This window comes from Pteropus medius, unplaced genomic scaffold (assembly GCF_902729225.1).
Source record: "Pteropus medius unplaced genomic scaffold, Ma_sr-lr_union100, whole genome shotgun sequence".
NCBI lineage: Eukaryota > Metazoa > Chordata > Mammalia > Chiroptera > Pteropodidae > Pteropus > Pteropus medius.
The window spans coordinates 11655030-11677980 of record NW_024349804.1 but is presented as its reverse complement, the minus strand read 5'-3'; the positions used below and the strand labels follow the sequence as shown (position 1 = coordinate 11677980).

General features: G+C 49.9%; 1 protein-coding gene and 1 pseudogene across 1 annotated transcript in view; one reads left to right on the top strand and one right to left on the bottom strand.

Annotated features, from left to right (window-relative positions):
- EVC2 (EvC ciliary complex subunit 2) overlaps nt 1–3994 on the top strand; it is a 74526-nt gene extending 70532 nt beyond the window's left edge. The window contains 2 exon segments of the mRNA XM_039838206.1: nt 1808–1909; nt 3295–3994. Of these exon segments, the coding sequence (XP_039694140.1) occupies nt 1808–1909; nt 3295–3565 (373 nt within the window). The 3' untranslated portion in view covers nt 3566–3994.
- A 16083-nt stretch (nt 3995–20077) lies between these two features.
- On the bottom strand, nt 20078–20198 carry LOC120582997 (uncharacterized; annotated as a pseudogene).
- Nucleotides 20199–22951: the final 2753 nt, after the last annotated feature.

The following is a 22951-nucleotide window of genomic DNA, read 5'->3' as shown; positions in this document are numbered from 1 at the left end:
AACCTTTTAGTGGAAGCAGGTTTGCTCATTTCCTTTCAACTCTTGTCCATGTGTCAATGTCTTTTTATGTGGGAACCATCACACTATTTAGACTATTTCCAGCTATTTTATTAATAATTTAAAAGTCATACTTTTCCACAGTTATTGAAACTCCTTCATAGTTGTCATTTTTCATGGCTGCCCAGTAGTCCCCTGAGGTGTGTAGCGTAGTGTAGGTCGTATGACCCTATTACTGGGCATTCCGTGTGGGCTCATTTTTTCCTCAATCAGGGATAATGCTGCATAGATACTTTCCTTCAGGATCAGGTTCCAGGTGTGAACGGATCAGCAGTCTCTTTGTAAGGAAAGGCAGGAAGCAGGGGTGGGAAGTAGCAGATTTGGGGGCAGCCAGCTATGCCACTTGGGAACAGAGTTTGGGGCTGCAAGGAGGATACCGCCTTCCTGAGAGAAGGGTCATTAATCTTTGATCAGAGTCATAATGAGGTCCCTGACTCAAGCAGGTTAAGAAGCACTACTAAGGGTGAAGAGTGGGGCCAGGGTGGGAGTGTGGGAACAACACAGTAGAGTAGGGGTGGGGGTCCCCAGGGGCGGGAAGAGCCTTCCTAGTTGCAGGTGGGGTCCCACACACTCAGGGGACAAGGTGTGGGCGTGGTCAGGGCCAGGCATGGGCGTGGCCACTGGGTTGGGTAGGTGTGGCCAGGGCTGGGTGGGTGTGGTCACTGGTGGGGTGGGCGTGGCCACAGGGCTGCATGCCACAGAGTGGTTTCTCCTGGTGCACAAGCAGGGAGGGCCATGCAGATGGCAGGTATTGGAGGTGACCCTGGAGCAGGAACACGTGTGGTCACAGGGAAGCTGCCTCTTCCTAAGAGCCACCTATGAGGACCTTGTTTATGGGGCTTCTCCTTAGGCCAGTTTGGTGAGGGAGGCTGATGTGGGACAAAGCAGGACACTCAGAGTGGCCGTCGCCAGGACCGTGGAGCATGACCATGTCCTGCCTTTGCCCAGCCTCATGGCCCAGTGGACTGGCTGACTCCTGGAGTCCCAGGCCACACACTGTAGTCTCTGAGGGCGGGGAGGTGCTGCTTTTGTGTCCCAAGCCCCGGTCACAGCTTCATTTCAGGGTCATGGGTTTCAAGCGACAGACACCAACTGACTCAGCGAGAAAGGGTGTGCGAAGGACCTGTCAGAATTCAGGAAGAGCTAAATGCTTAGGTCCTAGGAGTGGCAGGACCAGGAGGGGACAAGTGATGTCCTGTCTGGGGTACTGTCCTCAGAGGATCAGGTTTCCCTGCCCAAGTGTTCGACTCCTGGACAGAGAGGCTGGCCCAGCCTGGGAGGGACCATGTCCACCCCCAGCCGGTGGCGTGAAGCAGCCGAGGCAGAGTGGGGCTTGCTGGAGCCCGGCACACTGGACTCGCCTCCACAGCACCCTTTACTGACCGGCCTGCACCCAGAGCCACGAGCAGCACACAGAGCCCGTTGCTTGGTGAATGCTCCATGCCCCCCCTTTGCTGGGATGCCAGGACTCAGCTCAAGCGTCCCACCTCTTGGCAGCCTTCCTCAGTCTGGTTGATGTCACCGTTACTAGTCTGTGACATCTGGACTGGGGACCTCTTGAGGGCAGAGACTGTGCTTTGATGAGGCCGGAGAAGGTTCTTGATTGATGTGCGTTGAGTGGGTGAGAGGACACACAGTGAGTGCCCCGAAGTCCTCGTGTCAGGATGGAGCCCCTAGACCTTTTAGGATCACAGCTCGCTGGGCGATCCTGTTCTTTTTGAAAGCATCAGACATCCCCTTGTGCCTTCAGGAAACACCAGGGCTGGTGGCAAGCCTTAGAAAGCAAACTGCGCGGAGAGCTGATAAGCGAAGGACTCGAGAAGATGCTGTGGGCTCGTCGGAAGAAGGAGAGGTAATGGCGGGCACCTGCTCAGGGGGGCTGGGGACGTCAGCCAGGCTGCCCGTGAGCTGGAGGGGCTGGGGCCCGAGAAGGGCGGCTTACAGCGAACGTTCCAGCATCTTTTCCTACAGACCACGGCCTTTACTCCGAGTGGCCTGCTGCGGAGCTGAAGATAAGCCTCTGGCTCCCCGTGGGAGACCGTTCGCTTTTCCTTTATTAGCATTTTAATGACCGTGTTTATTTTACCTAATGGAAAATTTCAAATGGGATAGCATTAGAAGGGGACTAATTCCTTAGAGCTGTTCTGATTTTATAGTTGGCCAAGCCCTTTCCCGTCTTGTCGCACTGAGCCTCCCAGCCTTCTAGAAAGTGGGGGTGATGATGCAGCTGGAGAACTGGCCTGGGATTTGGGGCCTCTAACTGTCCCCTTTATGTCCCTAAAGTTCCAGGCCAGTACTTTCTTCCTGATCAAGTGTCTTTCTCTTTCGGTTGTAATTATTGCACGGAGGAAAGCTAAGGCGGGAGGTTTCGGATCGACCCAGTGTCCCCTGCATTTCCGCTGGGGAAGATCCGGAGAAAGAGTAGCATCAGGTAGACTCGTAATGGGTTAGAGAGTGACACCTCGTGTGCGCTCTGGCAGGGGGTCTAAGGGACACCTGGCGCCTGGCCGGAGTCCCGCCACTTCTGTAATTTCTCAGAGTGAAGGCGAAGGTGCTGAGACCAAGCCACCTGAACTGTCCATGATAAAAATCTTGGTGGCATTGAGAATAGGCTGGATATCAGGATGTAGTCCCTGAGAAATTAAGTCACAACATTGAGCCCACACCAAGAAAATCAAATGCAAGCTGTCATAAATGTAAAGTGCTCTACTGGAGGACGGAAGTCGATGGCTCGAGATTAGGATGGCAGGGTGCAGGCGTTCCCGGTGGGGTTCACGAAGTGCGTCACTCTCTTCTGTTGGAGACGCATTGTGCCTAACGGCTGTTGCTTCGTAGTCAGGCTTCATCAGCCTGCTTTTAGTGGCAGTGATGTCCTGCTATATGATCGACATCTGGTGACGAGGAGAGGGACGGGAGCTCGGACTTGTAGTTGTGCCAGTTTCCGTGGTGTAAATTCTCCCGCCGCGGCCGATTTCAAGCTGATGACAACAGGCTCACCAAACTCCTAAAAATTTAACCGTAGCGAGTCAGCGAGAGTTGTCTGCAGCACGCCACTGCCACCGGCTTCAGCTAAGTTCAGAGCCAATCTGGTGACCAAGAGGGAAAACCTTTCTTTCGCTTGGCACTTGACTGGGGACCTAGGGACCAAAAGGGAGATTCTCCCAGGAAACTCCATCAGGATACTTGGGAGCCTCAGCTGTCAAAAATGTCCAATGTGATCTTCTGTTCTTTCTTTAGCATATTAAAGAAGACCTGTCCCCCTCTTCGAGAGAGGGTGGCATTCTCCGGGGAAGGTCATTGGCCACACCTGTCCCTGGAGCCCCTCGGCGAACTGGCCCCCGTGTCCATCGTAGGGGCGGAAACCGTTGACTTGTTAAACACGGGCGAAAAGCTCTTCATATTCAGAAATCCGAGGGAGCCAGAGATCTCACTGCACGTCCCTCCCCGGAGGAAGAAAAAGAACTTTCTGAATGCCCGGAAGGCCGCTTGGGCCTTGGGCATGGACTAGCCCGAAGGAAAGCTCCAGGGAGTCCGAAGGCAGAAAGATGTATTTTCTCCTGTCCTGCCGTGTGTGTGTCTTTATAATGTACAACTTACGGTGTAAATTTCACCTGCAGATCACCCAGGCCCCCCAGCAGCCCCCTCCCCAGCTTTCAAGGACCCGGTGTAATCTGGTCCCATGAGTCAGGTGGCCGATGGTCTTCAGCTTCACAAGGACAAAACCAGACACAGGACCGGCTGTGAACACTCGTCGCCTTCCTCCCCACCTTGCCGAGGGCCTGCGGGAGGCCCAGCCACTGAGCGGTGCCCCGCAGTGTCTGGCTGTGTCACGGGCTGTGTGTCCAAGGCGAAGGCGCTCGGTGCTTATGTTTCGTGTTTGTCGCATGTTCTGTTTTTATCAAGGGAACCTCCAGAAATAAATGTATTTTGCACAGCGCTCCTCTCAGTGGAACTCACTTTTTGCTTTACGTCAGAACCTTTTCTTCGTCATTTCTTCTTGTGTTTCGGCCACGTGTTGTGTCTGTCATTCTAGCGGCCAGAAAGAGCCTCCGGTTCAAATCAGAGTTATGTTTCCCTCTTTACAAATGGGGAAGTTCAGTGGCTTAAGAAGGTGAGTTGATTTGTGCATGATCGTGATCTCCTGAGTAGCAAAACCAAGACTGTCACTCTTCACGGGCGCAAGCCCTTGTCCCTTCTCTTGAGTTCGTCACTGGACACCCAATAGCTCTCACACCTTTGCCAGCAGACAGGGCACACGCGGGCCCCTGAGGTTCGCAAAGCGCTTTGATGCGCCCGGCCCTCTCCTGGACGGCAGTGGTTGAGGCCCGTGCGGCGGGCTCACTGGGGCGGGACCACATCACGGTATGAATGTCCCGAGAGCCAGGCAAAGATTGCGACAGCAGCCAGTCTTTCCCGCAGGCAGGAAATGATAGAGAGGGAATCCTGTCACCAGCAGAGGGAAGAGAAGGGCTCCTGATACAGCGTCTGTTACGCGACAGTTGCATCTTGCTGTAAACTCACCGCACGGGAAACAAGGTGTGTGCGGGGGAAGCCTGAGCTTCTGGAACCAGGTAAGTCCGGTTTTATTCCTGGCTCTACAACTCTCGAGCGAGTCACTGTGCCTTTGGTAACCTCAGTCTCCTCGAGGGTGAAGCGAGGGGTCCTAAGACCTGCCTTCACCCCATCCGGAATGGTGCCAGCCCCTCTGCTCCATGGCGGCTGCATCTGCCTTGTCACGCCCGTGCCGAAAGCCTCCGAAGCTTCTGCACTGCCCGCGAGACCGTGAATTGTCCTCTGGCCACCTTCCCAGCTGTGTCTGCAGTCTCTTCCGCAGTGTTAATCTGTTCTCAACCCCATCCAGTATGTTTTGACAGATTCTGGGTTTTCCATCTCTAGAAGTGCCACTTGATTCCTTTTTAAAAATAAACTTCGTTTTGTAGAACGGTTTAGGTCTTAGGAAAACTTAAGATGACAGTATAATGATCTCTTAGATCCCTGAACCAACTTTTTCTCATTATTAACAACTTATGTTAGTATGGTACCTTTGTTACAATTAATAAACTAATAATGATACGTAATTATTGGCTAAATTCCATACTTTATTCAGATTTCCTTTATTTTTACCATATGGAATTTTTCAGATGTTGTTCTCACGATTCGATGAGAGTTACGCATTTAAAAAAAAATAACTTTGGAGACATTTATTTACTCTCTCACAGCACCGATCGTGGATACGAGTAGTTACATTTTGTGCGTCCTCAGGAAGACACTGTACTACTGAGTGACCACTACGTCCTGTGGAACTTCGGTCTTTGGTCAGCGTTATGAGCGCCTGGGTTTGGTCCCGTGGGCTCTCTTCGAAATGGCCTGCGGAGTTGTGTGTTTTGGAGACAAAGGCCGCAGAGGTCAAGTGCCGTTTTCATCCTGCTCAGACCAAAAGGACATATCCACTCGTCACTGTCAGCTTGCTGCCCTCCCCCTTCCAGACTCTGTGCCCTTCGGAAGAACGTCACCACACACACAGCACACTTGCGGAGTGGACACTTGTGCTCCCGTAAGGTGGGTGTCGTGCAAAGTGTTTGGAATTCTGCATGGGAGATTTACCTCTTCTCCCTGAGTTGTTTATTTGAATATTTATTTATATTAATATGTATTCATGATAAGTATTTTATACTTTGGGTTACAATTCTTCAACACTATTTTATTTTGTTGGCTCAGACTATTTTGGTTCTGACCACTGGGGACTATTTGAGTTAGCTCCTGTGTCTCTTTGAAACATCCCATCATCATGGCTGTTTGTTTGTTCATTTGTGTTTGGAGAAATTCATTCTTTTTATGGCACTGCAAGTGGCTCCAGGCTCATCCGGCCCTGTCTGAGAATTAGTCGTTTCTCTAGGAGCCCTCGTCTCTTTTAATAGGACGAGAAACCAAGATCTGGGTGCCCGGCATGCTCATGGCTGCTGGGGTGTCCTTGTTTCTACGCGCTCCCCACTGACAGAGCAAAAAAATAATGTAGGAGTATCTAAAACCCACTTCACATAAAAATAATAAACCATAAACGCAACTCCCACTGAGTGTCACACTGTGCTGTGACTGGGTAGGTGTGAGTGATCTGCAGACATTCATAATGTCCATAAAGATGGCGTCGTCTGCCGCATGTAACAGAAAACCCAGGTCTGAGTGAGGTAAATGGGGTAGGAATGGAATTTCCCCTGATATGACAAGCAGCCTGGCAGTCTGGGCGGGGGCGGGAGTCGTACAGTGTCATCGGTGCCATCTTTCTGCCCTGGCGTGGACGTGAAATCATCGTTCGCTTCATCCTTCCACCATCGTTGGTTGGTGCACAGTAGATATTTAGTAAGTATTCATCTGGCGAATGAATGAGTGAATTAGTGCACGCCTCTTAGAGAGGAGCTCACGCTGCATGCAAAGCAGACATTGGCAGGGCCACACGAGACATTGCGGAGCGTCAAGGAAGGACTCCCTCTTTCTGTGGAGCATCCCAAGAAAACGTCGCCAAGGGTGTGCAGCGCACCTGATCCCGGCAGGCAGAGCAGGGCATGCTGGGAAAAAAGGGCATTGCAAGCGGAAGGAACCGGGTGAACACAGGCGTGAAGGGGCCTGAGCGCGGCTGGGACGGTGGCCTGAGGAGGTCGTGGAGTGAAAGGGGCCAGGGTGTTGGGACCGGTCCTGGGGGCTGCAGGGTGGACTCTGTCCCAGGGTCTCTGTGTCCCCAGTGAAGAACAAGTTGAGGAAATGTCGTGATCTGCGGAGCTCAGTCTGGGGCACCTGCGGTGGCCGCCGCATGCTTCCAGCTGGATGCTGAGAGGCCCTTGTCCTTCCTCTCCATGGTTTCGCTCTCGGCGATTCTATTTTTGGTGTTTACAGAGTGAACACCCCGTGTGATATGCGGGAAGCACTGGTGCTTTGTCCGGAAGCCCTGATTTCATGTTTCAAATTGTGTGGGTTTGCATGTCTTGTTTGAAATGCGCATCACCTGGTAGTTTGTACATGTCGGCCTACCTGGCCGGACGGAGACTGGGTGGAGGCTGCGGCTTTGTCTCATCCACCAGCGCCGCCCAGTGCTCGCATGTGCTCAGACATATAAAGCTGCTCAGTACACATTCGTTGGATGAGTGAGCGAATTCTCACCATCTCCATTTCCACCCGAGAGGAGAACGAGGCTCAGAGATGTGCAGTGACCTGCTCAGGGTCACCTAGCTGGCGAGAGGTATGGCCAGGCCTGGGACAATGACAAAAACATCAACAGCTGAGAAGACTTGCTTCAAAGCTCTGTGGAAAGGCAGAGAGGCTGAGCGGGGAGGATGTGAGATCATTCTGGCAGACCAAACATGCACAGAGGAAAAGAACAGGCTTTGTTCTCGGCCCTTCCATATCGTCTCTTTCCGACACTTACTCTCTCTATGTGTCCGCGAGATGGCTGCTCAAACGTCACCTTCCGCTGAGAGCTGTCTGACCCCTCTCTTTGAAATAACAGCCTCCCCCGCAATCCCTGCTTATTTTTCTCCACACGCTCATCACCACCGGACACACTGCCTGTTCCTCCGAGGGTTGTTTACTGTCTGCCCTGCAGCCCTGGCATGTCAGTTTTAGGGGAGTAGGGACTCTGTGGGGTTCCTGACTGATGTGCCCCAGGGCCCAGGACAGTGCCTGAAGCACAGTAGGCAGGTAGTACAAAGTAGTAGGGAGTATAAAAAAGGAATAATTGAGTCAATGAATAAATTCGCTTCTTCATTTGCTCATTCCTGTCTTGAAAATCTGTGGTCTCACGGAGCGCTCCCATGAAGACAGTTAGGCCAAGACTCCGCAGTATGGAAAGGTCAGAGGCAGCTGGGGTGGCTCATATTAAAATTTAAAGATTTATTAGCATGGAACAGCGTGCAGGGATAGATGGGGACATTCAGACACTGGGGGTGGAGGTGTAAATTGAAAAGCCTGCGTCCCCACAAATTGCCAGCAGTATACATTATCTAAGTTTTGGAATTTCATCAGTTTGATAGGTGAGAAATTGCATATTAAGGTTTAAAAAACTGTACTGAGATACAATTGACATGTAAAAATCACACATATTTAAAATGTACAATTTGGTGTGTTTTAAAATAGGGTTATAGCTGTTACACCATCACTAAAATCAACGTAATGAACATATCCATCCCCCACCAGTTTCCATGTGCCCCTTCATGACCCCTCACTTGAAAAGCACCCCTACCCCATCCCCAGGCAACCACTGTCCTGTTCTGTCATTATAGAAATATTGCCGTGTGCATCAATAGTTCATTATTATTATTATTGTTGCAAAGTTGCACTCAGTTGTAAGAAGAAACCACCCATTGTGAATCCTTTCACCTATTGATGGAAATATGAGTCATTCCAGGTTCGGGCTGGTACAGATAAAGGTGCTGTTAACGTCGGCGTGCGAATCTTTGAGCGGACGTTTGCCTTCATCTAGGAGGGAATGGCCGGATCATACGCTCAGTGCCCGGTAGACTTCGTCAGAATCCATGATGCTCTTCTCCGAAGTGGTCGTACCAGTTTGCATCCCCACGGGCACCGCAGGACAATTCCAGGTCCTCCATGCGCCCGCCTTACTCGACACACTCAGCCTTTAATTTTAGCCATTCTAACGGGATTTCTCCCCGCGGTTTTAATTAGGGTTTCATGTTTCTTCTCCAACCCTGTTATCTTCTCTCGTGAAGCATCTGGGCACATCCTTTACCTATTTTTTTAATTGGGTTGCTTGTTTTATTATCTTTGAGTTTTGAGAGTTCATTATATATACTGGATACAAATCCTTATCAAATCGATGGTCCCAAATATTTTCTCTCATTTTTCACGTGTCTTTTTATTCTATTAACAGTGTTTTTTTTTCAAGAACAGAAGTTACGAATTTTGATGAAATCCGATTTGTCAACTTTTTCTTTTATGGATTATGCTTTTGGTATCTATCCAAAAATCTTTACTCAACCCCAGGTCACAAAGGGTTTTGCCTACATTTTCTTCTAGAAATATATATAACATGTATGCGTACATATACAAAGACTTGTATTTTTATAGCTTTACATTTACATTTATAATCCATTTTGAGTTTTTTGTATATAGTATATAATCCATTTTGAGTTTTTTGTATATAGTATATAATCCATTTTGAGTTTTTTGTATATAGTTTTTTGGATAAAAGTGGGTTTTTTTTGTTTGTTTGTTTGTTTTTTGCCTATGTATGTTCAGTTATTGTTACAGCATCATTTTTTAAAAGGCTATCCTTTCTCCACTGACTCGCCTTTACAACTTTGTCAGAAATCAGTTATCCACACATGAGCCAGTCATTTCTGTTCTTTCTGTTCTGTTCCATTGATCCATCCGTTTATTTTGACACCAGTTGCCGTTTCGTGATGATTATAGCTGTCCTTAGATCAGGTAATGTTAGTTTCATAAATTTATCGTTCTTTACAAGGTTGTTTTGGCTTCGATAGGTCCTTTGCATTTCCCTACAAATCTCAGAATGACTTGTCAATTTCTACCAAAAAGCGGGCTGTAATTTTGATTCAGACTGTGTTGAACGTTTAGGCCAGTTTAGGGACAATTTGCATCTTAACAAGGTTGAGTCTCCTGAGCCAGAAATGCGATATAGCTCTCCACGTCCATCTTCATGAACTCCTCTCAGCTGTGCTTTATAATTTTCCATATGCCTCTGGCAGATTTACCCATAAGTATTAAGTGTTTTTCATACTATTGTAAATCATATTGCTTTTCAAATTTTCAATTTTTTCCATTGATAGTATATAGAAAGACAGTTGATTTTTATTTGCTTCCTTGTATCCTGCAAGCTTGCTAAACTCACTCAAGAATTTTATGGCTTTTTTGGTTGATCCATTAGTTTCTCTGTTTAGACAATCGTGGAGTCTTTGAATAAAGACAGTTTCACATCTTTTTCAACATGGATGCATTTTACTTCCTTTTCTTGCCTTATTGCATGGGCTAGAACCTCCAATGCAATGTTTACTAGGAATGGTTAGAGCAGACGAAATGGATTTCTTCCTGATTCCGTCTTTCGCTGTTAAATATGATGTTAGCTGTAGGTTTTTCGTGGATGCCTTTTATCATATGCAGAAATTTCCCTTCGAGTCCTACTTTGCTATTAGGTTTGGGTGTCACATTTTTATCTACTGAAATGATCACATAGTTTTTCTTTTTCATCTTTTTATAGGAGGAACTGCATTGATTGGTTTTTGAATATTAAATCAACTCTGTGTTCTTGGGATAAATCCAACTTGGTTGTGTTATACTATCCTTTTTAAAAATATATATATTGGTTTCTTTTTGCTAAAATGTGTTAAATCTGACACCTAAGTTCACAGGGACTATTGGTCTGGAGTTGTGTCTTCTTATAATGTCTTTATGGTTTTGGAATCAAGCCTCATAAAATGAGCTGGAAAGTATATTTTTTACTTTACTATTCTGGAAATGTATGGGGAGAATTGGAATTACTTTTTCCTTAAATATTTGGTTGAATTCACCAGTAAATTCTGGTGCCTGGAGTTTTTATTATTGGAAGGTTTTTAACTAAAAAGTCCATTTCTTTAAATATATAGAATATATCAGGTTATTTGTTTCTCTTTGAATACTCTTTGATAGTTTATGTCTTTCAAGGAGTTTTTCCATCTCATCCAAGTTGTTTAACTTATTGGCACCAAGCTGTTTATAATATTTCCTTTTATCCTTTTAATTTCTGGAGAATCTGCAGTGATCTCGCTGCTCTCCTTCCTGATCTCGATGGCCCGTCTTCTCTATTTTGTTCCTGATCAGCCTAAACAGAGGCTTAGGAATTTTACGTGTCTTTTCAAAGAACCAGCGTTTAGTCTTACTGCCTTTTCCCACTGTCTTTATCTCGTCAATGTCTGCTCTTATTTTTGTCATTTCCTTTATTCAACGTACTTCGAGTTTAATTTGCTCTCTCTTTTTTTTTTTTTTTGCCCCCAGATTCCTAAAGGGGAATCTGAGATCCGAGACTTGAGATGTTCCTTCTTTTCTAACATAGGCATTCAGCGCTATGAATTTCCTTCAAATAAATGTGTTAGTGACAGCCAACAAATTTTGGTCGTGTCACTTCTGGGTTGAGTCTAGGTGATACCTTATTCTCCTCATTTTGCCTCATATTTCCTGCTTCTTTATACGCCTGGCATTACTTGATTGAATGCCAGTTAGCTTGTAAGGTGTGAGATATTTTTGTTTTTCTTATCAATGTCCCAGAGCTTTGCTCTGAGATGCAGTTAAGCGCTTGAAAATATTTTGATTCTTTTGAGTCAGGTCTTTAAGATTTATGACGTGGGACTAGGACAGTGTCTGGTCTATGGCTAATTATGCTCCACGGTTGAGATGGGCTCCTTCTGACTACTCTGCAGGTTGACCCCTGAATTACGAGGTTTTCAAGTCTGGCTGGTGGGAAACATCTCCTAACTCAGGAAGCCCCTGGGCTCCACCTGGGCTCCTTCCCCTGCAGCCATCCCTGGAATGTCTCTGGAGGCAGAATGCATGACAACCACAGGGCTCTCCTCATTCGTTCCCATTTCTCAAAGTCAGTGTCCTTCATTGCCTCGTGTTCAATGTCTTGAAAACTTCTGTGTTGTCCCTTTTGTCTATTTTTTAAAATTTTCCAAGTGAGAGGGTAAATCTGGTCCTTGTTACTACATCTTGGTCATAAACTTTAGGCTAAAGTAGTAATTTACCTTTCTTATACCAGCAAGGTTATTCATCTTTTCATACAATGAAGATTTTTTTCCCCCTATGAATTGTCTATTTCTTATCTTATTTTTCTGTAAAGTTTTTCTTCTTCTTATGATTTTGGAACACTCTATAGGGATTTATATATTAGGGATAATAACTGCTTATTATCGTGATTCAAATTCCAAGTATTTTCCAAGGATGACATTTGTCATTTAATTTTTATGTCTTTTTAGATGCAAGTGTTTTTCCTTATTGTTTCTAAAGTGTTAAATGTATTTCTTAACAAACAATATAAATAAGCACACTACGTGGAACTCAAGCAAAACAGGTAAACTCTTTAAGCATCTCGTGGACGAGGGACACTCAGGTTCTGCTATAATCGCTCAACTGCCAGCACCCGGATTTTTTTCAGAGGATAATATCTGCGAGATATATTTGCATTGACTCTTTGCATGTATCTGTGTTAGAAATCAGTTGCTAAAGTTCAAGTAGACCTCAGCATGTTGACTTCATTAGTTCTTCCTTCCAAAGCTCTAGTTACGCAAAATGGTCCCTGGGGAGAGTCCACGCACAGGCACCCGAGCACAAAGGCTCATGTTCAGAGTCTCAACAGAGAAGCGTGGCCAGGGGGAGGAGGTGCCACCATTTACCACGCACCTGCCCTGCGGCAGACACTGTATAGATGAACACAGCCGTGTAAGGCAGAGGATGCGGGGGATGTCGTTTGCGGCTGCCTACTCTCTGGAATACCCTTCCCAAATTTGGAACAGTTTCCCTTTGTGATACCTGCCTCCCTGAAGCAGAAGTCAGTAACTCACCTTCCCAGCTTCCTTTGCAATTCAGGGCAGGCGTGTGATCCAGGCTTCACCCATCAGATGCGCTCACACGAAACCTTGCTTTGGAAGAGAGAAACGATTGGATCAGACACGCGTGTCGGGAACTTCACTTTCTCGTGAGAATGACAGCAGAGGGGGCTTTCAGAGATGAGCAGGCAGGGCCAGGGTTCTGGGGTCTAGCCTCCTGGTCAGCCTGGTGAGCAAAGAGATCTGGGCTCAGTGGAAGTGACAAGGCAAACTTTGCCGGAGGTGACCAGCAGCATTTGGACATTGTTTCTGGATATTGTAGCTGTCAAACCTGATCCTCAGGCCCTTTGGGGGGCCTGGGAGGTCCTTAAAATCTTAATACTGGTGTTGGAGAACCTCTGCCTGTATGGTCCATTCTTGAAGGCTTTTCAGTAAAGAGACACATTAGAAAGTTACAGCTTTTTTACAGCTGACAAAGGGGAGTAGGGATAAATCAAAAAATTCTTTTGATTGTTTTCTACAGAGAATAGAGATGACAGAAAGTAAAAGCATTGTGTTATGGCCACCAACCGTCCCCTTTGTTCATTGAAATAGGAATCTAGCATTTTCTATGTGCCAGATGCTGTGCGAAGTGACAGATCACTATGAGATGCCAGAGGCAAACCAGGACATCCAAACTCTTCAAGCGGTGGAAGTATCAGAACAACAAAAGGCTCCACTCAGGGCAGATGTGCTGGGAAAACAGCCCCGCAGGCTGCACAGATGAGCCGTTTGAAGTTACCTAACAGGAAGCCCGAACATGCTAATTTGATAATTTAGCAGGAAGTTACTCCCTCGGCCCCACCCAGCAAGATCACAGGAGAGGTGTTAGCTGGGAATGACAATAATCAACAGAGGAAAAATCCTCAGAAGTGATCATTAACCCTTCGCTTCCTGTTGCTTTGAGCTAGGTTCTCAGTGGTCAATTGATGGTCAATGAAAACCCCAGCTTCTCACCTTTATATGGTGCCTCACAATTTTCAAAGCATATTCATTCATTCGTTCATTCATTTATTCAACCAGTAGTTAATGGAACATCTGACGTATGCCAGGTACCGCTCTAGAACCAGTGAACCCTGCTTGCAAATTCCTATCTCCCATGGTGCAACAACTCTCTTTAATGAGTATTATCGTCTATATCGAAAGTTACAATTGAGACCATGCAGCCTGGACATCCTTCCCCAGCCTGCCCACAGAGCAGCCAGACTGATCTTTTTAAAAATGCAGCTCACTCCTGGCTTAAAACCTTCCTGTGACTTCTCATCACCCTTAAGAAGAAAACCCAGATGCCTTCCCGCGGCCTGCAAGGGCTTGAAGGCTCGGCGTCTCTAGACCCCATCATACGCCCCCAGCTCCCTGGCTCACCGTCATTCAGCCACCTTCATCCAATCTCTGTCCTTCCAACGTGCCACACCAGGTCCTGCCCCAGGGCCTTGGCACGTCTGTCCCTGAACACTCTACTCCTCCCATAGTTCCTTGCCACCATTCGGCTTTCAGCCCAGACATCACCCGCCTTTTCAAACTTGTCTCCCTTACGCGAAGTAGCACACTCCCATGCATCGTTGCCCCGACACCTGCTTCATTATTCCGCGGTGCTCCCAGCCACCGGTGACAGAAACGGACTCTGGCCGATTCAAGCGGCGATGAGAGGACAGCTGCTCTTTTCTCCTTGCCGGGTGTGTGGCCTGAGACAGGCTCTTAGTCTGTTTGACCTATGAAGACGTGAGGCAGGTCATCCGCTTCAGCCCTAAGGAGGCTCGAAGCCTCCTTAGGGCTGAAAAAGACTCAGGCTCCTTTCTCTGCCCCGTAGAGCCAGCTGGACCAACTGGACCATTATGTGCTTGACCTCTCTCCCTCCCAGCCAGCCGGCCCTGCTCCAGCCAGCCTGGCCCTTGAGCAGCTGCTGCCTCAGGCCATTTGCACGTGCGGAGCTCTCTCTGATGCTCTTCCCTAGACCTCCACGGGACTTGCTTCTTCGCGTCTTCAGGCCTTCACTCACATGCCTACCTCAAAATGGTCATGGTTAAGGACCCCACCCCCCCTGCCCCACAGCCCCCTCCTTCCCCCACCTGTCCACCCCTCCCCCCACCCCCTCCACTCCCTCCTGTCCTCCTCATGTGCAGGCTTTGTTTTTTCTCCTAAGCACTCATCGGCGTGTGTAACGTATCTCGTGTCACTTACTTGTTGTTGTTTGTTGCTTACCTCCCCCCCCCCAACACTGGCTGGTCCAAGAGAAAGGATCTGTGTCCGCTTTGTCACCGATGTATTTCGTCACCTAGAACAGGGGCAAACAAAGGCAGATCTGCTGAGCGAATGAGTGAATGAGGCTCGGCCTCCTTTTTCCTTGTCTGTGCCGTGGGTGGTTAGAGTCCCTTCCTGACATAGGGTGTCAGGCTCCCCAGTGGCCGTTTAAGGCAGCACTCAGGGGCTCGGTGATGGTTTAAGAGCAGCAGGAGCACCGGCACCGCCAATCTGGGGGGGCATCATAGCGTGTTTGCTCAAAATGCATCATCTCATTTAACCTTGAGAGGATTTGCCTGGAAAGGTGGAGCGGGGAGAGACTGGAGGAAATTGTACGCCTAAAATGGATGTCATCCAGTAAAAAAAAAAAAGAGCTCCGTTTTTGAGGGAAACAGGTCTGGGTTCTAATCCGGCTCCTTTTATTACCCGAATAACCTCAGGCAAGTCCTATCACCTCCCTGAATTTCAATTTTTCATCGCTCAATAAGAAAAAAATGATAAGAACCCTGGATTTGTGGTGAGGACTAAGCGAGGTGATGTGTGGGGTCCAGGCTGCTCCCAGTGGGGCCCCCCGTGGCAAGGCATCCTGCCCAGTCAGACTCGGCGAAGCTCCTGGGAGCCGAGGTCCCTGCGCTGCCCACTGTGACCCTCTCCCCTTGCCCTGCCGTCCTTCATTCTTTGCCACGTCGGTGTCTCTCAGCGGGGCGCTGTCAGGGAAGCTCGGCAGAGCGGGAAAAGGCAGCTTTCATCCCCTGAGCTTGTCATCTTCAGATTTTCTCTGAGGCTCAGTTCTGTGTTCTCGAGGAAAAAAAAAACAAAAAACAAAAAAAAAACTTCACAAACAAAAACGTCAGAAAAGAATCCTACTTCTTCAAGGCGAAGTTTGAGGACACAGAGGGAGCTGGATCGCTGTCCGGCTGAGGCCTCGTCTGTATGTCGGGCTCCGCATGTTTGTTTCCAAGAGACTTGGCACAAAGGAAAGGATGCTCAGGGGCCGCCCCGGAGGTGGCCAGCCACCTGCCGTTCAACGCGACATGCTGTCTTTAGGTTCCCCCGCGTGAAGGCGGCACAGTGCCTCTGAGAAGCAGGGCGGGAGCGGTCCCCTGGGATGCACATGTGTGGAGCACGGCTGAAGCGACGCCCACCTGTGCCAGGTCAGCAGAATCCTCCGCGGCCTGGGCACGTACCCCGGGCACGCGCCCCGCCCCGGTGCCGGCTGTGCCACGCACACAACCGGCTGGGGACCTTCCAGCTCTGCTCCTGCGGCTCCCTGGGGTCAGGGGCTGCGGCATCTGGTCAGCCCGGCGTTCCTCGTAATTGTCCCCACGTAGGTCAGATCCTCCCAGACGCAGAGCCCGAGCCAGGGGTGTGGGCGCGCGTGGTTGATTAGGAGAGGGCTCCTGGAGGGTCCCAGTAAGGGAGTGCAGGGAAAGGGTGGAGGGGCCAGCAGAGTGTGGCCCTCGGGCGAAACCAGCCCCAACCCCATCCTGTGAGGAACACCCAAGCAGAGGCGGCTATACTGCCCACACTGGTCGGTCATCGGCTGTGGGGTGGAGGTGGGAAGGCCCTGGAGAGAGGTCTCAAACTCTTCTCCTGTGGTTAGACCCAAGGAGAAGCCCTCGCTGTGAGGGCAGCAGAGTAGGAGAGGGAGGGGCTCAGGCCTGGGTTTGAGGTCCCGTCTTTTCTTCCACTGGCTGTGTGGTTTGCACAAGTCATTCCTACGCTGTGCCTCGGTTTCCTCATCTACAAAGTAGGGGTCCAGCTGCGTCCATCTACCTCAGTGGGTTGGGAAAGCGTCGAGAACACGTGCGTGATGCTCACTGGGCTGCTCGGCACGTAGTCAGCACTGGACACAGCTCAGCACGTGTCAGCACTGGACACAGCTCAGCTGCGTAGTCAGCACTGGTGCAGCTCAGCTTGCGTAGTCAGCCTTTGACAGCTCAGCACAGTCAGTGACACAGCTCAGCACGTAGTGGGCCCTCGACACAGCTCAGCACGTAGTGGGCCCTCGACACAGCTCAGGTAGTGGGCCCTCGACACAGCTCAGCGCGTCAGTCAGCGCTGGACACCTCCTTGTCATTAGCACAATCACTGGCTTTGTGTGTCTCAAGCTCCCCATCACGGTTGGTCATTTTCTCTTTACTCCCAGTTCTGAGATTCTTCCACTTACTCCTCCAGCCCTTTCATTGAATTTTTTACCTTGGCAATAATTTTTCATTTCCAGGAACTCTTTCGTATTTTTCCTCTTTCTTCAGAGTAGCTCATTCTGTTGTTTCGTGGCTGCAGTATCATCTCGGATCTCTCCGAGGATATGCATTCAATCTTTCAAAGTCCTCTTCCATCCCCGGAGTTGACCGTTTCCTTGGGGGGCAGGGGGAGTCGTTCTCCGTTTATCCTGGTCCCCTGTCCTGTGACACTGCCGTTCCCCCATGTCTGCTTCTCCTGGCCTGTCTTCTTGGTGCATCTATAAAGGACCAAGCTGATGGCCGAGGTGGCTTCGTGGGTGTCTGTTGAGCACGCGTGAGCGTATTTGATTTCTCGGCTCCCTCCACAAAGGAAGGTCGATGTGGCTCTTCCGCTGTGGATGGGCCCGCCAGCTAGCGGCTTGATGACGCATACAGACAGACAGGGCATCTCCCCCGCCTCGCGTAAGCTCTGCCCTCAGCGTGCTGTTTGCCTTCCTCGGGTCTATTTTTCTGTTTCTTTATAAAGTAGAACTCTGATTTCAGTCTTGGGAAGAAAACAAATATGCTGCTGGGGTGGGGGGCGGAGCATTGCTGGGGGGCCGATGCCCGGCTTTTCTGCAGACATACATATATTTAAAACAATCTTATTTTAGAATAATTTTAGATTTGCAGAGAGCTGCAAAGATAGCGTATAGGAACGAAACCGTGGACGAAGAACAGATGATTGCCCAGGAAGAAGCTACTCGTTCTTCGTGACAGTTAGTAATTAAATATGAGAGAGGCGTAGCACGTGGCCTCAATAATCAAAGCGACAGGCATTTGCTAACTCTGGACACCAAGGTGGGAGTGTCACAGTTCTTCCACGTCCACCGAGGGGCACCGAGGGGCAGCTCTGTGCGAGGGGCCATCTATGCCCAGCCCGCCCCGATGGAGTTCACTGCCGGCCGCAGCGGTCCAGTGTGGTAAGTGCTGCAGAAATTAAACCCCACAAAGGGCTGCTGGGAGGACCTGGTGGCACTGGGAGGAAGAAGACACGCAGTGGGTGACTTTCGGGGATACCCGCCTGGGAAGGGGTTATTGACAAGGGTCCACAGCTGGGAAAAAGCCCAACAGTCAACCCACGAGGGCGAAACGGTCCATGGATTTCTCTGCAGATCCTTCCCCACGGGGACCTCGTGGGGCTGAATCGCCGTTGAGCAAGGCCCTGGTGCGTTTTCAACCTGCCCACTTCATGTCCCAGATGTGTCTTCTGCATCAGAGGTGAGCACGCTTTTTCTGTAAAGGGCCACATGGTAAATATTTTCAGCCTTGCAGACCATACGGTCTCTGTCGGAACCTCCTGCCTTTGCAGCTGTGTGAACAGAGCTGTGGAGACGTGGAGACATGGGCATGGCCAGGTCGGCCTGAGGGCAGAAGGTTCTAGATCCTTGTTATTCCAAGTGTGCTCCCTGGCCCAGATGATCAGCATGCCCTGGAAGCTCGTTTGAAATGCAGGATCTCAGGCCCCACCCCAGACCCGCTGCATCGCAATCTGCTGCATGCAACGATGTTTCCCGCGGCATCCGCAGATGTCACTGCCGTGTATAGTGGTTCCACTTCTGTCATCTGTAAACTAGAGACGGCCCATATAACCAGCAGGCTGAGTGGTGCAAAGGTTCCCAAGACCCCTCTTGGGACTCTTGGGGGAGGGGCAGGCCCGGGCGCTGCCCCCCCCGAGGCTCCAGTGGCATCATAGGAAGGTGACGTAAAGGGGGTCAAATATATGGTGACGAAGGACACTAGACTGGGTGGTGAGCACACAGTGGGGTACACGGATGTTGTCTTATAAAGTTGTACACCTGAGACTTGTATATTGTTATTAACCATCTCTACCTCGATACATTTAATTACAAAATTTAATTGAAAAAATAGAAAATGGTTTCTCCTTTGGGAAGCATGTTCGCTTTGCACAAAGCTCCGTGAGTTAACACGTGCCCTCACTTGAGCCCCAGTGCTGACCTTTGTAAATGGCACTTGGAAAAGGCAGAGTGACAATTCCCAGGCCCAGGTGGCAGATGCAGAAACTGACGCTCGGAGGCGTGGGGACTTGCCGCGGACCACACAGGAAGCCAGCTCTTGCTGGGCTGACCCCAGACGGGTTAGCTTGTGTCCACTCCAGAGAGGCCCATTGTGCCCAGTGGGAGCAAGGCCCTAGCCACCCCTGGAGATCTGGGGATGTGGAAGTCACTGTGCCTCACGGACTGACTTGTGTCTGGGCTGAGGACCCCGGAGAGGGAAGGGGCCCAGTCTGTGGTTGGAGTGTAGGCAGTGCAGACGTGTCGGACAGAGGGGGTCCGTCAAGGACGCTGATAGGCGAGCCCTGGTAGGGGACTGGGAGCATCAGGAGGCAGGGCCCCCAGGGCCAGTGTGACACTGAATGGGACCCTCCAGGGAGTCCCAGCTCACGCTCAGGTGCTTTGAGAAGGTGAGGGAGGCAGCATCAAGGAAAGAACTGAACGGCCATGGCCCAAGGCCCTGGGTCGGAACCAGCTTTAAAAGGGAGGATTTTAACAAGTGGGAGCTGTGTCCCTACTGGCTGGAGAGAATAAAGGGGTGGAGGTCGTCCTAGCAGAAGCCTGGAGTGAGGGTCAAGGCCAGTGGGTGGCCAGGGGCCATGATGGTCAACATGCAGAAGAGTGACAAGGGCCCTGAGCAGGCAGTCTCTGCAGGGGCTTCCCCTTTCCCTACCGGGGGCGGGGCCTCTTGGCTAACCGGAAGGGACACTGTGGTTGCTCAGGCAAATTTGGGGAAGGGGATTCTGGACAAGATGCTGCAGTATTTGCTGGTGAATGGGAAAGAATTCAGAGCACCCAGCTTTGGGTTCACTAATACTCTAAATATGACCCGTTTTTACATACCGGCATGAGAAGCCTGAGCTATATTTCAGTGGAGGCTCTGTTGATGCCACCAGTCTATAGCTTGCCCAACTGCGTCTGAATTTTATTTTATATCTTATTTCATTTTTTTAAACGCCTACAGCATCCGGTCTTCCTGTGTGGTCTCTCTCATCCAAGTACTAACCAGGCCCGATCCTGCTTAGCTTCCGAGACCAGACGAGATTGGGCACATCCAGGGTGGCATGGCTGTAGACTGAGCCTGAATTTTAAATCATAGAGTGAATCCTACTCAAATTCTTGCTTGGGTATGTATTTCTTTAATCAGATTGCTTTCCCTCCAATACTGGATGGGGGCTCTGTACTCCGAGAATGGCGTTTGGGATGAGGGAGAAGGGAAAACTCATGTGGAACTTGGGACTCAGGAGAGAGTGCTCTGAAGAGGGGGTGAGGACTGGGCCCCCTACGCTGGTGCAGCCTCCGGGACAGCCCTGGGACCAGGAGAGAACAAAGCCCTGGGGACCGGCAGTGGGACCACCCAAAGCAAGCTTCGCCCATCTCGAGAATCTGTGTTGGGCTCACTTTTGTCTCATGCCTTCAAATGACATGAGGTCATTGAGGTTATTGAGTCCCTCTTAGGAGCCAGGACAGGAAGGCGGAGGGTGGGCGGACGAGGAGACAGACAGGAGAGAACTTGTCCTTCCCAGTAGCCTGGAGGCGAGGAGGATGAGCCGCGGGCCAAAGAACCCTCCCGTGCTGTTGAGAAAGTTACAGAAGATGTGGGACAGACCTGTGGACATTACACCTGGCTTGGGTTGGTGCTGCCAGGAGGCCCAGAGGCATCCAGGGAAAGGTGGAATGGCTCCTTGGGAAAGACGATTCTGACATGTAGAGGTGAGAGCGGAAAGTGATTCGGATGCTGCTTCGTTCACACCAGGTTGCTGCGTCGAGGTGTGACCCATAATTGGAGGAAATTTTAAGAGTATTTTTTTTAGGTGGAGAATTTTCTGTATTTTCCCCTAGTGTGTAGATTGTAGATTACATCTTTATAAGTGTACAATAATGGTGGTGATGATGATGATGATAGTAATGATGATAATGATGGTAATAATGTAAATCGTGATCAAGTTGGAGAGAGCTTTGAATTGCCAAGTTTGGCTTTATGCTATGAGTAAAGGCATCGCTGCCTTGGTAACCCCACCTCCACCCCTCATCTGTGTTTGTCATTGAACTTGAGGTCTTGCCTCTAAGAGGACATTCCCCATCCCGCTCAACCCTGAATAAGAACAAAGTTGTAGGAAGAAACGTCCAAGAAATAGTTTATTCTCAACAAGGAACAATGCCAACTTGAACAGAGCCAGGAAACCCAGCGACTCTCCTGCCCCCTAATTCATGAACTCTGCCCACTGAGAAATCGTAAGCGCTCCTAGGGTCACAGTGAAGAGAGGAGACAGGTTATTCCTAAACAGGACAGGACAGTGCCAATGGGGAGTGAAAATGAAAAGCGTGTAAGCCAACAGGCTCCGTGAGTAACGCCATCTAGAAATAGCGCTGGGTCAGAAGTGGACAACGATGAACATTAAAAATAAATGAACATATAAAACCATGCCATACATTAAAATGTCTCTTGAGAAGTCTAAGAGATGATGCTGACAGCCCCGAGGATTGATTGACAATGTGAAAAGTGAAAACTGGATGAGAAAATAAAAACGCAATTGAACAACACAGGGGTGTCCAGATGTTGAAGACACCAGGAAGTGTGGAGAATCCTGAACGCCTGGCTCATTTCTGCAAAAAACAGATCGGCCTAGTGGGTGACACAGGACACTTTCTCCAAATGCTGCTGCTGCTGCTGCTGCCGAAAAGTGGTACCATCCAGTGGCTGGCATGAGCTGGGCGCGATACACACGGGATCTCAGTTCGCCCTGTCACCACCTGCGGGGTGAGTTTTATCACCTCATTTGTCAACGAGGGAACTGACACGCAGGTGGTTACGGGATTCTCCTAAGGACTTCTGGTAAGTAAACAGCAGGCTGGCTTCTGACATTGGCCTGACTCCAAGGCTGAGCTTTACCTCCACGTTGTGCCCGCCACAGCGTCTCCCGAGACAAGCCGCTCCCGAGCAGAGCACAAAGCGGTCTGTTTTGCGTGTGAGCCCACTGTCCTCCCAGAGAAGTTGTTCTATAACGACCCGTGCTTCCGAGTCTGTCGATGTGGACCAACCGTCAATGACAGTTGGGGACCCTTGTAGACAATCCTGATGAGACAATGTTATAACCTCCCCAGGAAAGAGATCCTGGAAGGGGGCGGAGGGGCAGAGGTCTGCTGTGGGACTGCGTTTTGGGAACTCTGACGACACCCTATGGCAGCGACCGAGGTCGGCAACTTGACTTCTGAATGCGCGGCTACCTGCCAGCAGGGATGGGGTGTGGTGGGGACCTGCCGAAATTAAAAACGGGCGAAGCAGTCCTCTGGGGCTGGCAGGGAGAGCGTCTGCAGCTCGGAGACCTTGGGGACCGGGCTGGTGTGCAGGCCACGCGGTCTTGGAGGGTCGGAAGGACTGGCCTGGCAGGAAATGCAAATGAAGATGCTTCTGGTTTTGCTCCACGATTGGGGAACAGTGTTTCCGTGGGCGGGACAAACACATCAGGTGTTTATTTTATCTCTGAGCTGCGTTTTCAAAAGCACTAAGGAGCCAAGAGGACCGCACAGCGAAGTCATGGTCATCCACTTGCTTCGGGGGCGGGAGACCTCTCCCGACGTCGGGTTACAGTTCGCCCGTGTAAACAACTTTACGAGTGTCGAAGTTCTTGCGAGGTTACTGGAGTCCCCCAAGAGCCTCTCAGAGGGCGGCAGAGGGCTGCGTGCCCCTTTGGCAGACGCAGAACACCGAGGCACAGGAAGGCAGGCGAGGCTTGTCCAAGGTCGCGTCGGGATCATTTTGGCAGCTGAGGCCGGAGGCCAGGTTCCCCGGCTCTGAGCCCAGGGCTGTTCCTGCATCTGATGGTGT